This window comes from Cercospora beticola, chromosome 5 (assembly GCF_033473495.1).
Source record: "Cercospora beticola chromosome 5, complete sequence".
NCBI classification, from domain to species: domain Eukaryota; kingdom Fungi; phylum Ascomycota; class Dothideomycetes; order Mycosphaerellales; family Mycosphaerellaceae; genus Cercospora; species Cercospora beticola.
In genome coordinates this window covers 4,017,445-4,032,884 of record NC_088939.1, presented here as the reverse complement: position 1 = coordinate 4,032,884, position 15,440 = coordinate 4,017,445, and the positions used below count along the sequence as shown (strand labels likewise).

At 53.4% G+C, this 15,440-nt stretch overlaps 9 protein-coding genes across 9 annotated transcripts; 5 read left to right on the top strand and 4 right to left on the bottom strand.

Moving 5' to 3' along the window:
- On the top strand, positions 1-1,176 carry RHO25_008764 (uncharacterized protein; the record flags this gene model as incomplete). Its single annotated transcript, XM_023604569.2, has 1 exon — positions 1-1,176. One exon carries the CDS (start codon positions 1-3, stop codon positions 1,174-1,176), a length of 1,176 nt encoding a protein of 391 aa, XP_023460629.1.
- Positions 1,177-1,895: 719 nt separating this feature from the next.
- Positions 1,896-3,633, top strand: RHO25_008763 (uncharacterized protein; the record flags this gene model as incomplete). The annotated part of the gene is made up of 4 exons (XM_023604568.2): positions 1,896-2,301; positions 2,357-3,307; positions 3,384-3,407; positions 3,467-3,633. The coding sequence occupies 4 exons, from the start codon at positions 1,896-1,898 to the stop codon at positions 3,631-3,633; spliced, it is 1,548 nt and encodes a 515-aa protein (XP_023460628.1).
- A 137-nt stretch (positions 3,634-3,770) lies between these two features.
- Positions 3,771-5,571, bottom strand: RHO25_008762 (uncharacterized protein; the record flags this gene model as incomplete). The annotated part of the gene is made up of 2 exons (XM_023604567.2): positions 3,771-4,206; positions 4,274-5,571. The coding sequence occupies 2 exons, from the start codon at positions 5,569-5,571 to the stop codon at positions 3,771-3,773; spliced, it is 1,734 nt and encodes a 577-aa protein (XP_023460839.1).
- Positions 5,572-6,167: 596 nt separating this feature from the next.
- On the bottom strand, positions 6,168-7,922 carry RHO25_008761 (uncharacterized protein; the record flags this gene model as incomplete). The annotated part of the gene is made up of 1 exon (XM_023604566.2): positions 6,168-7,922. One exon carries the CDS (start codon positions 7,920-7,922, stop codon positions 6,168-6,170), a length of 1,755 nt encoding a protein of 584 aa, XP_023460840.1.
- A 706-nt stretch (positions 7,923-8,628) lies between these two features.
- Positions 8,629-9,285, top strand: RHO25_008760 (uncharacterized protein; the record flags this gene model as incomplete). The annotated part of the gene is made up of 2 exons (XM_023604565.2): positions 8,629-8,838; positions 8,890-9,285. The coding sequence occupies 2 exons, from the start codon at positions 8,629-8,631 to the stop codon at positions 9,283-9,285; spliced, it is 606 nt and encodes a 201-aa protein (XP_023460846.1).
- A 206-nt stretch (positions 9,286-9,491) lies between these two features.
- Positions 9,492-10,219, bottom strand: RHO25_008759 (uncharacterized protein; the record flags this gene model as incomplete). The annotated part of the gene is made up of 2 exons (XM_023604564.2): positions 9,492-9,878; positions 9,947-10,219. 2 exons carry the CDS (start codon positions 10,217-10,219, stop codon positions 9,492-9,494), a joined length of 660 nt encoding a protein of 219 aa, XP_023460847.1.
- Positions 10,220-11,572: 1,353 nt separating this feature from the next.
- On the bottom strand, positions 11,573-12,655 carry RHO25_008758 (uncharacterized protein; the record flags this gene model as incomplete). Its single annotated transcript, XM_023604563.2, has 1 exon — positions 11,573-12,655. The coding sequence occupies one exon, from the start codon at positions 12,653-12,655 to the stop codon at positions 11,573-11,575; it is 1,083 nt and encodes a 360-aa protein (XP_023460848.2).
- Positions 12,656-13,203: 548 nt separating this feature from the next.
- RHO25_008757 (uncharacterized protein) lies at positions 13,204-13,618 on the top strand (the record flags this gene model as incomplete). The annotated part of the gene is made up of 4 exons (XM_065603100.1): positions 13,204-13,241; positions 13,293-13,404; positions 13,454-13,540; positions 13,589-13,618. 4 exons carry the CDS (start codon positions 13,204-13,206, stop codon positions 13,616-13,618), a joined length of 267 nt encoding a protein of 88 aa, XP_065459172.1.
- Positions 13,619-14,084: 466 nt separating this feature from the next.
- On the top strand, positions 14,085-14,878 carry RHO25_008756 (uncharacterized protein; the record flags this gene model as incomplete). Its single annotated transcript, XM_023604562.1, has 2 exons — positions 14,085-14,103; positions 14,160-14,878. 2 exons carry the CDS (start codon positions 14,085-14,087, stop codon positions 14,876-14,878), a joined length of 738 nt encoding a protein of 245 aa, XP_023460849.1.
- Between the last annotated feature and the right edge of the window lie 562 nt (positions 14,879-15,440).

Here is a 15,440-nt window from a genome sequence, read left to right as displayed (position 1 = left end):
ATGCCTGCAAACAATGTGAATGGTTCTACGGTGAACCCTCCGGCCACGCATGGCAAGATATTGGTCCTACCAGGTGACCATGTCGGCCCCGAAGTCGTCACTGAAGCATTGAAAGTTCTCGATATTGTTGAAGAGGCCACGGGAGCTCGATTCGAGCGAGATTTCGATCTCTGCGGTGGCTGCTCACTCGATAAGCACAAAGATTCCGTGACGGAAGAAGTACTTCGAAAGTGCGAGAGTGTCGATGCCGTGTTCTTCGGTTCCGCAGGAGGTCCCGAATGGGGGACAGCTCAGCCGAACCCAGAAAGTGGGCTGCTTCGGATTCGAAAGAGGATGCAGATTTTCGCCAATCTTCGACCCTGCAAATTTGCTTCAAAAACCATGGTCGACTGGTCGCCTATCAAGCGCGAGGTCATTGAGGGCGTAGATTTCATGTTGATCCGAGAGAACTGCGGCGGGGCGTATTACGGGAACAAGATCGAGGAGTCCGATTATGGATGCGATCCGTGGGAGTACTCAAGACCGGAAATCGAGCGTGTTGCTCGTGTCGCAGGCGCACTCGCACTGCAGACGGATCCGCCCAGGCCAGTCTTCAGCGCTGACAAGGCCAACGTGCTCGCCAGCTCGCGAGTATGGCGCCGAGTCGTGACCGAGGTGTTCGAAAAAGAGTTTCCCACAGTGAAGCTGCAACACCAGTTGGCCGATTCCCTAGCGATGTTGTTCATTACCAAGCCAACCGCCTTCAATGGAGTGATTGTGACCGACAACACATTTGGCGACATCCTGTCAGATGAATCGGGAGGCTTGACGGGAAGTCTCGGCTTGCTACCCAGTGCAAGTCTTGCGGGCGCCCCAGGCACCAACGTAGGGCAGAATAGTGTCGGCGGAGTGGTCGGTCTTTACGAGCCTGTGCATGGGTCCGCACCAGACATTTCAGGAAAAGGTCTTGCGAATCCTGTGGCTCAGGTGCTGAGTCTGGCGATGATGTTGCGGTATTCGTTCAACATGCACCGCGAGGCGGATGCCATCGAAGAGGCAATCGCGAAGGTGCTCGACTCGAAGAAAGACGGCGGGCAAGAGATCAGGACGGGCGACCTGGGTGGCAAGGCGACCACCGCAATCATGAGTGAGGCCATCCAAACAGAGGTCCGGCGCGCACTCAGCGCACAGAAGTGACCGGGTGGCGTAATTTAATGTTAATATTTCATATGTCCAATGAACAAAAGTCGATCGTTTCCAGTCTTTTCTCGGTGTGCTCAGTGTCTGTTTCTGTGTCTGCTAGGCGCGTCTCGACGCGTTCCATGCTGCGGATCCATCGGAGCGTTGATCTGGGGCCACGCTGGCATTGATGACTGTCGGAGTCTCCGAAGCAGCTCGTGGGGATCATCTCGTGGAAGCGGGGATGTCGTGGCAAGCATGGGAGCTGAGGACGGCGATGTCGTGGTCAGCCAGGAAAATGCACGCTCCTGTTGTGGAAGGCGAGCATGGCCGGCTTGGCGTCGGACCAACCGTGCAGGTGCAGGTGCAGGCGCGGTCCAGAGCAGCCGAGGGAGAAGGAGCACGACGCGCGTGTGACAGGTGCAGCCGCACACCTGAAGCCATGCGCCGCGAAACCGCTCTTAAGACTCGCTCTGCTCCGGGGCTGAGGGAGCTGAGGGTGAGCGTGCGTCCGTACCCTCGCCAAGCCTGCGTCGATCGTGCCGCTCATAGGCCACTTCGTTGGGGGTGGAGCGCCCTCACGGACATCAGCGATGGTCCAGCCTGGCAGTACCAACAATTACAGGCAGAACTGCTTCTCCGCCTCCGCATATGACCTTCCTTTCTGCTGACTCTGCTCTTGTTGATTGTGTGCCAGCTCTTTCACTCCTCGCTCGTAGTTGGTGGCATCGTCCAGCATGAACTTCGCGGAGCTGAACTCTACGACCAAGGCCGTCGCAGGCTTGGCCGTATTGTACGTCCTCTACCAAATCGCCACCTCAGTCGACTTATGGAGCAAGCGACGAGCATTGAAGCGCGAGAAAGGCTGCTTGGAAGCTCCCAAGTGGCCACAAAAAGATCCCATCTTTGGGCTGGACGCCTTCTTCGAGAACATCGCCGCGCTCAAGGCCCATAAGATCCTGGAAATAAGCACCGATCGCTTCCGGCAAGCTGGAGCAAATACATTCCAGATCATAGCTCTTGGTCGGCGCATCCATACGACGATCGAGCCTGAGAACCTCAAAGTCATCCAAGCCATAGACCACAAGAAATGGAGTCTGGGCACCCGCCGCAAGATCGGATTTCGTCCTCTGCTAGGCGATGGTATGATTAGCAACTGCTTCTCACTCTCTGATCTGGTACTTAACGTTTTCTGCAGGCATCTTCACAACCGATGGCGCTGATTGGAAGCACTCCCGCGAAATGCTCCGACCAAGCTTCGTCAGATCTCAGGTTGGCGATGTGGCAACCTTCGAGAAGCACGTCTCGAAACTCATTGCGACAATCAATCCAACGCAAGAAGTGGACTTGTCTGAACTTTTCTTTCGTCTTACAATCGACAGCGCAACGGAGTTTTTGTTCGGCGAATCGACGGATTCGCTCTCCAAAAATACCAATGACGGTTTCGCCGAGGCTTTCACCCTGTCACAAGATTTCATAGCTAATCTGTCCCGCTGGGGTTCATGGGCGAAGCTATTCCCCGCGAACAAGCGTTTCCAGAAGGACAAGGAGTTCGTCCACAACTTTGTCGACTATTATGTGCAGAAAGGTCTCGCCAAGCGGAACGAGCTGCTAGCCGAGAAAGACAAGGCCGAAAACAATGGCCGATACGTCTTCATCGATGAGCTAGTCCGACAAACAACTGATCCTATCAGGATCCGGAGTGAACTTCTGAACATTCTACTTGCAGGCCGCGACACTACTGCCAGCCTTCTATCCAATACCTGGTTCATGCTCGGCAAAAGACCAGACATGTGGGCCAAGCTGCAAGCGGAAGTCGCTCAACTCAACGGTGCTCAGCCGTCATTCGAGCAACTCAAAGAGTTGAAATACCTCAAAGCATTGCTCAACGAATCACTTCGACTTCATCCCGTGGTACCCATGAACAGCCGTGAAGCTATCGAGGACACAACTCTTCCCGTAGGCGGAGGTCCCGATGGTTCTGCGCCGCTCTTCATCCCGAAAGGTGAAGTCGTGGCGTGGAACGTCTACGCCATGCACCGAAGAAAAGACTACTACGGCCAGGATGCCGAAGAGTTCAAACCTGAGCGATGGCTCGATGACCCCGAGACAGGCAGGAAAGGTCTGCGGCCCGGATGGGAGTACTTGCGTAAGTGTTCCCGTTTCAGTTTCAAACTGAGATGCACTGCCACGTGGACATATAAACTAACGAGTGATGACGACAGCTTTCAATGGCGGAGCACGAATTTGTAAGTCTAGTCGGTGGACAACGACCTCGTCCCGTTCACTAACTGCTCTCAAACCCCAGGTCTCGGACAACAATTCGCATTGACAGAAGCCAGCTACACGACTGTACGGCTCTGTCAAGCCTTCTCCAGCCTCGAAGGACGAGATCCAGAGCCCTGGACCGAAGGCCTCACTCTAACATGCACAAGTTTCAACGGCACCAAAGTGATTCTGACACCACGATCGTAGGCAGCTCTTTGCTCGATCCCTGCATTCTGCTTTGCGGCGGCTGCAGATATATGTACAGCTCATTGACGACGATCACGACTTCTTCGATAATAACAACGCACACAATCTTAATGGGCAAACGATCGCCCCTCACTCGCTTATTTCACAATTTCAGTCTTCAAGTCCTGCGGCCAGTACGGCTTGTCGTAGCCATTGCCTCGAGTGCCGACGTTGTATTCCAGCTTGACATCGTCCTTGAACTGAGCAACCGGTTTCAGTTGCAAGAACTGGAGGCCCATCGCTTTCGATGCCCGAGGCTCGAAGAACTCCGGCTTGAACAGCGTCTTCGCGTCGTATTGCATCAGCAGACCCAGCAGATTGGCCACGGTGTACCCCATGTTGTGGTAATTCCGATATACGAAGGATCCATGTCGCTGCCAGACATCCTGCCAGACCGGCTTCGGATACTCACCAACAGATCGAACAAGCCATTGCGAATAGTAATTCAACGCAACATCAACGCCAAAAGAACCGCCCTCTTCTGCACGTCTGATCAGAGCGTGAAGGGTAGCAGTCGCGCCTGCGATTCCGGTACTTTGGCTCACGTCAGCCCAGAAAGTTCAATAAATCATAAAAAAGTAATCACCGGAGAATCACCTACCAATAATCCGAGTTGGGGAAAACTGGGGTCACGGCTTCGTTGTCTTCCAACCCCATGGCTTTCGCAAAACCTAGTGATACTCCGCAGCATGCATCGCTGATTTGTTGCCAGCCACTTCTTCCCTGCCAGGGACCGTTCCAGCCGTAGCAATTCTCTTTCACGTGAATGATACCTCGGTTGCGATCTTTGACCAATTCGAATATGTCTTTGCGGCTGAGGCCGTATTTCTCCATGACACCTGGACGGTAGCCTTCGACGACGATGTCGGCGTCTTTGATGAGCTCGATTAGTTTTGCTCGGTCTTCTTCGTTTTTGAGATGCAGTTCTGAGGTCCATTTGCCCCAGTTCAGATCTTGATGCACCAAGGAGAGATCTGTGACAAGAGGACTTGTTACCCTCATGACACTTGCGCCCATTTCTGCGAGTCCTCGTGTTAGAGCTGGGGCGGCAATGACGCGAGTGAGATCAACGACTTTCAGACCAGCCAGAGGACGAGATGCAGATGACGGCAGGGAATCGTGTTCCGGCCACCAACCTGCTGGCTGATTGTATTCGGAGGACCTCTTCAGCTCGTACAGACCGACATGAGCATTGGCTTTGCCGTGTTCGGTCTTCCAAAATTCCTTAGTTGAATGGCAGATCGTACCAGCCTGCTTGTACTTGTCGTTCATTAGGGCATCGAGCTCTTTCGAGTCATGCTTGCCAACTACTTCTTGGAACCTCTTAGCAACGGCATCATAGTCCTCGCCGGCCGTGCCTTCGAGATCCATCCCCAAAGCAGTGAGCGTCGGTTCCGGGTTCATCGATCCGTGCACATGGTAGCTCCTTCCATCCTTGGTTTTGTAGATGTTTGTCGCCAAGAGTCTCTGCGTCGAGGCTCCGGAACGATGCAAATCGCAGTTCTTGATACCTTTCTTCTCCAGCTCGGCAACATCATGAAGGTTGAATGTCTGTGGCTGTCCCCCCTCGATGGTTTTCACCAGGAACGGCGACATGACGAACAATGAAGCGTGGTCGGTGTTGATTGTGACGTCGGACATTGAACTTCCATACTTTCTCGATCGAAGGACGTTCAACATCGTTGCTTCGAATCCTTTCAGCGCGGCGGCACTCTCAGCGAAGCGCCAGTTGATGGGGATGCTGGGCAAGTCATTGCCTGTGAACTGAACATGTTTGCCCGCGGCTTTGGCTTCTTCGGGCAATGCGGGAATCAGAGGGTTGTTGAGAATCCCTTCTTGAAAGATGCGCTGCGTTTCCTTTGGCACTGAGTATCCTTCACTGGCGCTGATCGAACCCATTGTGCTCCTGCCTCCAGTTTCGTTGTCAATATCGTGGTTATGTGCTTGGACCTCAAAGGTTCATGTTGTGTCGTCGGTCACGCGGGGCACGACGTGATCACCGGAAACGACTTCAACTTACCAAGGAAGCTACCTGCTGTGGTATGCCGAGTGATTGAGTCGAGCAGGAGATGTCAAGGTTGTCGGCCAATGCTGTTTGCCGTCTGCCCCACTCCTGCTCACTCATCACGGAAGCTCTCTTGCCGACGGGCTGCAGCACAATGCGACGAGGCAGCAAGGCAGCACGTTGTACAGACGACTGGAATGATTACTGTGACTACTTTCTCTCGACAATCCGCATTTGCATGCAAAATTCTTGTAACTCGAACCGTCATATGCACGATGCTGGCTTCGGTCGGGAGAATGGCGTACCGGGTAATGTACACATGTATATCGATCTCAGCAGTACAGCAGACTGAGAGGTGTTGGCAAGAAAACTTCAGGTTATCACTTTCTTTGCAGATTACCGAGACCGCCTGCGCTATGCTTTATAGAATATACATATCAGCATCATTCACTCATTGCGTTTTTGACTATACTTTAGACATGACTCCAGTCTACCGGCCCAACCTGATCACACCAGCAGCGACCAGCTTTTGCACCTTCATCCTGATGGCCGGATTCTGCATGTGGTTCTGCAGGGCAGCTGGGTCGCCCTTGGCTTGTTGCAGAATGCTCTGCATGACGGGATCTTGCAGAATCGCCATGATGTCTGGATCACGCTGGATACGCTCCTGTGCCTGCTGCTCCGTCTCGCCCTCGCGTGCCGCGAATTGTGCCTCGAGTGCCTTCTGACTCTGCTGTTCGATCTCGCGGGTGTTCTTGCCCTCGGTATCGTGCTCGAGAGCCTCTGCACAGACGTCGATACACTTGTTGTATTCCTTCATCGCGAAGAGAGCCTGCGCCTTGCGAAGATATGCTCGAATGAACTTCGGGTCACGCTTGATCGCTTCGTCGCAGTCGGTCACAGCGGATGGGAATGTGAGGAGCTTGATGAGACATGCTGCACGGTTTGAGTAGCCGCGGGGATCCTCGGGTGCGCGCTTGATCATTTCGGAGTAGGCTTCCACAGCAGCTGGCCAGTCGCTTTCCTTAAATTTCTGGTTTCCAACTTCGCGTGCCTCTTCGGCCTTTTGTGGATCGATGTATGCGTTGATATCTGCCTGCTTCTTGGCCTTTTCCGCTGCACGGAGCTTGGTCAGAATGTCAGGAGTGCGGTGCTCAGTGAGCGATTTGTTGTAGAACTCGATCGCGTTCGCAAGGTCGCCCTTCTTCTCATATGATGAACCAATACGTCCGAATGCCTTGGCGATGATCTTCCAGTCCGCATAAACTTCTCGGCCGTGCTCCACAGCCTTCTTGCATGCCTCGATCGCGGCGTCATAGTCGCCCTTCTCAAACTGTGCGGCACCCAGGTTGGTCAAGTATGTGATGTCTTGGTAGGTTTCCCAAGCTTTTGTGTAGTGAGCGATGGCTTCATCGAACTGCCTCTTTTTGTATGCCTCTGTACCAGTAGCTTTCTCCTTATCAGCCTCAGCCTTCTTTGCCTTCTTCTCTTTCGCCTCCTCGTCCTCAGGTTCTGGCTCAGGCTCAGGTTCTTTCTTCGGCTCTTCCTTCTTTGGCGCTGGCTTGAGGTCTGGCATTTCCACATCCTCCTCCGCGCCGCCCTGCTGGAACTTGGCAGCATCGCGATCGGCGTTATCGGTGGGGTTGAAGGACATATCGATGCCGAGCAATACGCTCATGACTTGGAGGAAGCGTGGGTCGGAGAACATCTCTTGTTGCATGCCTTGTGGGTTCTTCTGCATGTTCTGAAGCTTGGCCATGAAGGCACCATCTGCAAGCAATGGCGCCGTCTTGGGATTGGCCGCCAGCTTCTGGAAGAGCTGGGGGTCGTTGAACATGTTGCCCAACCCTCCGCTTGGGTCGACACCATCTGCTCGTGCCTCTGCATCGATCGCCCTCTTCACTGACTCCAGCCCAGATTTTGCTTGAGCATTGTTGGGGTCTAGCTTGAGAGCTTCCTCGTACGACTGCACGGCGCCCATCAAGTCACCTACTCCGTGCTCTGCTGTTCCTTTCCGGCCCCATCCTTTCGACCAGTCAGGCTTGATCTCAGTCGTCTTCTTGGCCGCTTCGAGTGCCTTCTCCCAGTCTTTTAACGATGCATAGGCGCCTGACAGATTCGAGTAAAGAACGTGGTTCGATGGGTCGGCGGCAATGGCGGCAGAGAACTTCTCAGCTGCGCCAGTGAAGTCCTTCGCAGCAAAGAGCTTGTTGCCCTCGGCCTTCAGCTCGTCTGCTGATGCCATGTTCGTGTCACTGTTGTTGATTGCGGCTTCCTGTCGAGTTATGCGAGGTGAATTGGGGTATCGCGTGAAAATGTGACAGAAAAGTGTGTTTGGGAGCTACGACAATATTCATAGCAGCACAGCTAGGCTAGAAGCTTCTCGATGTGGAGGCGCACCGCTTCGACGAAGCTGTGATGTCGTTTCGGAGGAAGTGTTTTTCCGACCCCTCACTTGCTCACGCTCCTCTTGCATATCCCTCACCTGCTTCTCACTGTCACCGCCAACGCGTCATACGCGGTCTCCATGTGATAAGCTTGGGACTTGTGCGATGCAATACATTCAATTCCTTAATCCCGAGCTCGTCCACGATTTCCCCGTCCGACATCGTGCTTCCACAGAATCCGTATCGCCACAACTCTGCCAGATGCGAAGAGCAGCAAAACATACCATCACCTCTCGCTCACACTGCCAATCATGATGGATCGCTGTCTCTTTCCACAATTGATACGTTGAATCAGCCAAGAAACGATTCGCAGCCAAGATATCAAGATGCCAATACCAATCTCAGCAGCCCGAGCTTTGACACAGCCGTGGTCCGGCATATTCGTCACGGGATAACTACGCTCTATCCCTCTCAACATTAACTCCACCATGATAGGTGCTTAAGCACGTTGTGCTGAACTCTCGTTATACCTCTTCTTCCAAGCGAACCGACAGTCTTTTCAGCATGTCTTCGACACTCCTTATACTCACAGCCTTGGCAGGCATCACCCTAGCCCAAAGCACCACAGAAGCCAGCGTCACATCCACGACAGTAGATCTTCTCCTGGGAACGTTGACATCAGGCTTCTCTGGCTCAGTCCAAACAGCAGCGCCTTGCGAGACAGTTTACTTGCTGACCTGTTCTGGTCAACCAATATGCTCCGATCCGGTCACTGTACTGCCCTCACTGTGCCCATATTTTATGTATTCCACTAACCTACTCCAGCTCACTGCAACTCAAGGTCCACAACATTACATTTACAACTTCGAAAACTCTGTCAGCGATTCGAAAGGCGAAGGCACAGTCACGGCATCTCAGTCTTGCTCTTTGCAGAATGCCAAAACAGCAGTGTGTAACCAGTACGAATCCATATCATTTGGAGGCAGGAGCTCGACGATCCGGAGGCAGACCACCCTGTCGGGCGACGATCTGGTCTATGCCAACGTGGGAATCACTGGTGGCTTGGAGAGATTGGCCGAGGCGACGGAAGAATGCAGCACAGCCACTGCATTCCCAAGCAGGACGGGAGTCAGCGAAGGCGCTGCAAAGCCAACCAGTATTATCGAGGTTGTCAAGGTGGTTGTGCCTGTTGGCGTAGCAGTGGCTGGAATTCTGCTGTGATAATACTGTCGAACGGGTATTGCAATCAATATTGGGATAAGCCGTAACTGGTATACAAGCTCTATGCTATTAATCTCAACTGCCCGTAAAGTCGTCCGTTTCATCTGTCGTTATGTAGTGGTATCGTGCAAAAAGTACAAGTGCTGGAAAAGTCGAATCAAACCCATCTCAGTCCTCATTAAATTATCCTCCCAATGAAGCGCAAATTAGAGCATGGCACCGGCACCAGCAACGACTGCAGCACCAACTGGTACCAAGATCTTGTACAGCTCCACCGTGCCAGTTGGCGCAGCGGCACTGTCTGACGACTCGGCAGCGTCGCAGGTCGCGCCTGCAGATGGAAGGTTGCTTGCGCCAGCAGTGATCGGGATTTGAGCGTAGGTGAATTCGGCTGTATCCGTGATGGTCGAGACAGTCGAAGTGGCGGTCTCCTGGCCACCGACGGAGGCGTAGACTGAAGCAGTGCAGGTGGCTGCTGTGAAGCTACCGGAGGGGCCATCGAGATCACAGGACTGGGCAATAGTACCCTTGCCGCCGTAGATGGATGTTGCGTACACAAATTCGTATGCAGTTGGACCGATCGTCACAGTGGCCTGAGACAAGGAAAAATTGTTAGCATATGTTCAAGGGCTCCCGCGGGTGGCGCTTGGGAAAGACATACCGTAAGGTCTGGAACCTCCTCGCAAAGTGCAATGGCGGTATCTGTGCAAGCAAGAGCGAGAGTGGTATCGCATCCATTGGCAGAGATCACAGAGCCTGCAAATCCACTTGTGAGAGAGCCAAAGAGAGCTGTGATGGTCGTCTCGGCGTCAGCAGCAGAAGGACCGCTCGTGGTTGCCGGTGTCGATTCGGTTGCTGAAGCATCGGCTATTGTAGAGGTTTGTGCATAGGCAGCGATGGCCAGCGAGGCGATAGTCAATGTTCGTGCAATCATGTTGTTGTGGTTGTGTGTGATAGTGAGCGTGAATCGAGGACGAGATAGCAGATCTTAAATCTCTAGTTGTTGTTGTTGTCCGTACGACAACGGGTTCAGCAGGACATCATATAGTCCCCTGCGCGCCAACTAGCGCGTACACACAAAAGTGAGTCCGTTTGTGGCTCGGCTGCGACACCACGCGAAGGAAGGCGCCAGGCAAAGCGAAGTGAACCAAGTGATGTCGCGTAGGACAAAGCCCGCGGAATCTCGCTTGCAGCTGTGAAGCTGCTCGACTCAGGAGTCTCAATTGCAGAAGGACGCCTTGGTCGCTGGATCCTGATGCCTCACCGGTCCTTCGAATTTGCCCGGATTGGTGGTCTGCGGTACGGATTGAGGATGGTGAACTCGGGCTGAGAGTGAGTTCTGGTTCCTAGCGGGTCTAATTTTACAGCGCCACTGCGGAACCATACCCAATTCGGTGCCGAGGCCGGAAAACCGCAACAGATTTTCGAATGTCAAGTTCTAGGCAGTGCTTCATTCTCGCATGGCACAAGACGCTGAGAGAAAAGCACACCACGAGACACGTCACTTCGCCATGTGCGCTGCATCACGAGGTTGTATGCAGGACGTTCTGCCCGATCGATGTTCAGCCAAGCCCATACTCGGATGCACAATTGTCCATACCACTTCAGTCCCGATGTTAGTCTAGGTCAATGTGGCTTTGAAGCATCGTCGCTAGATGTGGCTATGCTCACGCACAATTGGTAGCAGCGACTCACTCTCAAAACGCCATGAAGCCGCAGTCCGATCCTGAGTGAGCTAGAGACTCGTCAAGAGCAAGTCCACGGGATGGCATGCGCACTCGGTTCCGTCATGAGGCAGCAAGTGCGAGACAGGCCAAAATTCTGGAATGAGTCTCCGCCAATTGCTCACAGACGAGTCGAACCTGAGTTCACCCCGGCGTAGAACAAGCTGCGATAGGGCACTGAGTGAGCTTTCCAGCCTGATGATTGCGAAAGTCTCGCGGACTGCTGCAGCTCAAGCAGCGACGATATTGTGCAGGCTCAGCCACTCTTCCTGTGTGGAAATCTCTCCTTCAGGCTGGTAGTGAGTGTTCAGCGTCGGCGCACAGGATCAAGACCAGGCGTCGGCTATGCACTGCCATCTTCTGGTTCGCTCGCACGAAATGTGCGACCAGCTGGACACAGCCGACGGCAAGCCGAGACCTGTGTCGTGTCGAGATCATTGTGGAGGGTCATTGTCGTAGACGCAAGCAGAAAAGGAAGCTGTAGGGCCCCTCCGAACTCAGTCTACTGAGTCAGGAACACGCGCTTTTCAGGATGTTGGAGCCAGGCAGGTCATGAACAAACATCATTGAAGCCGGGGTAGAAAGCTGAATTCCGTCTTGACAGTGATAGGTTTCACGTCTCCAGTCGTGATGGCAGAATCTCTGCCGGCTCTAAATCCAGGTGGAGCCCAGCGTTGTCCAACTGATGCAGCTTCGGCCTCCTTCGTTGCACTATGCACTCTTCGAGCCTTGATGCCGTCGGGACCAGTGTTTCCAGCATCCACCAACTCACGAAGCGCTTCATACGCCCCTCGGCTGTCTCTGGACTCCTTTCGAGCAGCTTCCAATTCCCGTCTGAGATCCTCTACCTCGTCGTGGTCCCCAGTTCCGGACGATACTCGAAGCCTTTCGATCTCTTTCTGGGCAGCTTCTAGACGCTGCTGAAGCCTGGAGAAGCGCTCCAACCAGTGTCTATCATCGCCGCTCACTTTCGCCATCCCGTTCTGCTGGACGCGCTCTTTTTTCATAGCTTTTCTCTCCGCCTCGAGCTCAACTTCTTTTTCAGCTAGTTCTTCCTGCTTGATTCGAGCCTCTTGCTCGAATTCTAACGCTTCTCGCTCCCTCTTCTCTGCTTCTTCCAGTTTCTTCTGCATCTCTGCAGTCTTAATTTCTAGTTCTCGCTCCTTCTCGCGGATCCGGTCCTGGGCTTCTGAGCTGGGAGACTCCGACGATGCTTCAAGGCCCTTGGAAGTCTTCCAATCATCGCATGCTGGGATGTACCAAGCCATCTCTGGCATTGATGATTTGGCAGGCTTGCTCACGAATATGGGGTTGTTTGGCTTGTGGCTCCCGATGTGGTTGTACAGATATGTGCTGCCTTCATCACACTTCAACCAAAACGCATTCGGCGTGTTCGAAATCTCGCACACCCAGTACTGCTTCTCAGGCCTCTGATTGACACGCGCTCCTTGGTAATCTCCCCGAGCGCGAAGGTAATGGCCCGTGCTTGCATTTTTGAAAGCGACCTTGTTCGCATCTGCTCTTTCGACGAGCCATTGTTGTATTTGCTCTCCATTGATCTCTGCTGTGGCAATATCGTCTTTTGTGGGCTGGATGCAAAGACCGCTCGTGGCCGGGATCAGATAATAGCGGGGAGCTTGGCTCATCTTGAGATCCAGGAGCTGTAAAAGTGCCGGACGTTGACGCTGAGAGAAGACCGTAATCCCACAACGGCTGATCATGCAAGCAGTTCAATACGGAAAGTAGTGCGGTAAGCAAGCTCAAAGTGCTACCTGTGCCGATAGCTACGCTGTGCAGAATCGTAATGCGACGCATTGGCCAAGTGCGTTAGCAGCGAGGACCGTCTGCGTACGGCACTGATGAGGGGGCTGGAAGCTGCATGCTTGCATGCCACGAAGAGCTCTGAGCATGCAGAACCAAACTTACCCAAACTTTTGGTTCAGCCAGATCCGATCTGCATATTGTTTGGTCCTGCTTAAGCCTCCAAGGTCATAACTCCATGCAAGCACATCATCGGCACCTCCGAGCAGCTAAAGGATCGACTGTGATGGTGGAGAATATGTCTTTTGGGACAATGCAGGTCACGTTAGCCGGAGATCACTGACGTGGTGCAACGCTCTTTATGTAGGTCCGCATCCGCACCTCAACCTCGACATTCCCCAACTTCAAACAAACCTGATATTCCACAATCAGGATGGCAGACAAGGCTACCAAGACCGCAACGGATACACTGTTCGTTCAAGTTATCGTTCGCTTCATGCCGCTTCGACTAATTTCCTAAAGTGACAACCCGACGGGTGCTGCAGGAGCTCTGGCGGGCAAGGACTCTGCTCTGGGAGGACTAGGCGGTGGCAGAAAGCCAGGACCAGGAAATCGAGGTGATAATGAGGGCGCTGTGAGTGAAGTGCGCCTGCACTACATGTGCTATACTGACCCGTCCACAGGTCTCCAAAGAAGAGGAGGAGAAGAGCTCGCTGAAGATTCGTATCCAGCTAGATCTCGACGTTGAGGTTCATCTTACGGCTCGAGTTGTAAGTACCGTGGCCTGCGCCGTACGTGCTATACTGATCTGTCGACAGAAAGGCGATATTGTCATTGGATTGTTGTAAGAAGGTTTAGCTTGCTGAAGATATACAGCTATTGATGCCATCCCAGTTAGACACAGTGCCACCATGCCCCTCAGGGCAGTTGATGTAGCACAAAGCTTCCATACTCTGCTGTTTGGAGCAGGTACTCCTTTCGTGATTGGCATTATGCTGGTGGCTGGCTGTCTTGCTTGTACAACGCAGGGTGCAATAGTAGATGACGAATGCCCGTGCTTATTCTTTGGAGGCACGCATGTGCTGTCGTACTGGATGCGGGCCAAGTGGGCCTATAGCTCTCAATCGGGACAATCCACAGATTTGCGTGAGGTCTTTAGAGTTCCGGGGAACGGTTGCAGCTCCGCCAAAAGCTGTCCAGTCTTGGGGCTTGGTAGCTACTTCCAGTACAGAGCCCGTCCACTCTTACGACACCAATCTTTGCTGTTGAACGATTGCATAGACTTCTTGGTCTCGATTATCGCGCGCCTTGATCATGGTCCTGGGCATACTCAGTAAGCAAAACCGAGCCCTTCATTCCACCATAGACAACTGATCGCAGCCACCGCAGCGGCGGTCGCAGCATGCCCCGCAATCATTGGCACCACGGAGGCGGTCCGTCAAGGCCAGAGGCAGAATGAACGCGAAGAGCAACGGGGCCGGAAAACCAATCTTGTTGTCTCACTGCTGGAGCGCAGTGAGTACAGCTCTCTATTCGACGGTGCTTATATCGTCCTCAAAGACAATAAGCTCTGGGTCGACACGACGGGCGTAGCGCGAGGCATGGAGCTGCATTTGTTCGCAGGCTACTTCATGCCCTACCCGCATAATGATATGGCACAACGCTGGCACGAAAGTGGCTTTCGTAAAGGCGAAGGCATGGTGACCACGATTTCCGATGATCCTCCGTTTCTGAACTGGGTTTATGTTGATTGTACCACGCATGAGGTCAAATATGGCGTTCGTGCCGATGCGGAGCAACACCTGGTCGGGCCTTGGGACGTCACGAAAGCCGATAAGAGGCTCATCTTCGAAGGATGGGAAGGCTTCGTAGCGGTCCAGGAAGTCGATGGCGACCCGCTATGGGCGCTTTACTTTGATGTCAAAGACGATGGCTTGACCAGTGGAAACAGGATTGGGAATCAAAGCCTCCGGATGCTGGCGCTTGAGATCTGGCGTCGGGAGCGACGGCTGGATCGGGAACAGGCCGTTGGTGAGCGAATTGAGCGCATCAGAATGCGACAAGAAGTCGAGGCAGAGGCCAAGTCAGAGTCTACGACGGTGTCGTGAGTGACTTTTGCCGGTCAAAGATGGTCAGCCTTCTCAGCCTCAGCCTGCTGTGCCTGAGGCCGAGACGCAATTTCCTGGCTTTGCTCTTTCTCCCTCGGACTTCATGAATCTTGTGCGAGCTTCACGAATTCACGAATCGAGAGCACATCCGAGCCGTCAGCTCAGACGATGCCAGACAAGCGACGTATTCGGCGATAACCGACGTCTTTCTCTACGATGTGGGGGATGCCAGGAAGAGCACGACACACCGTACAAATCTCTGTCACAGGAAAGCTGCAAAACTCGCACACGACCTTGCCAATAAGGCCACACGCGAACCATCTCCAATCGAGACCGACAACCGACGTCTTGCAATGGTTCAAAATGCTGAGCTTGCGGTAAGAGGTGAAGAGCGAAAACGAGGTGGATGAAGGAAGGAGCCTAGAGAAGGATCAACATTTGGTGTGTCTATGCACAGCACTGGAGATATCACAGCACGAGCATGAGCGCGGATCTGATCAAAATCTGTGTACGGCCTGTTCTCGCCCCAGAGCACGCTCACACTGATGCTTTCGATCTCTGG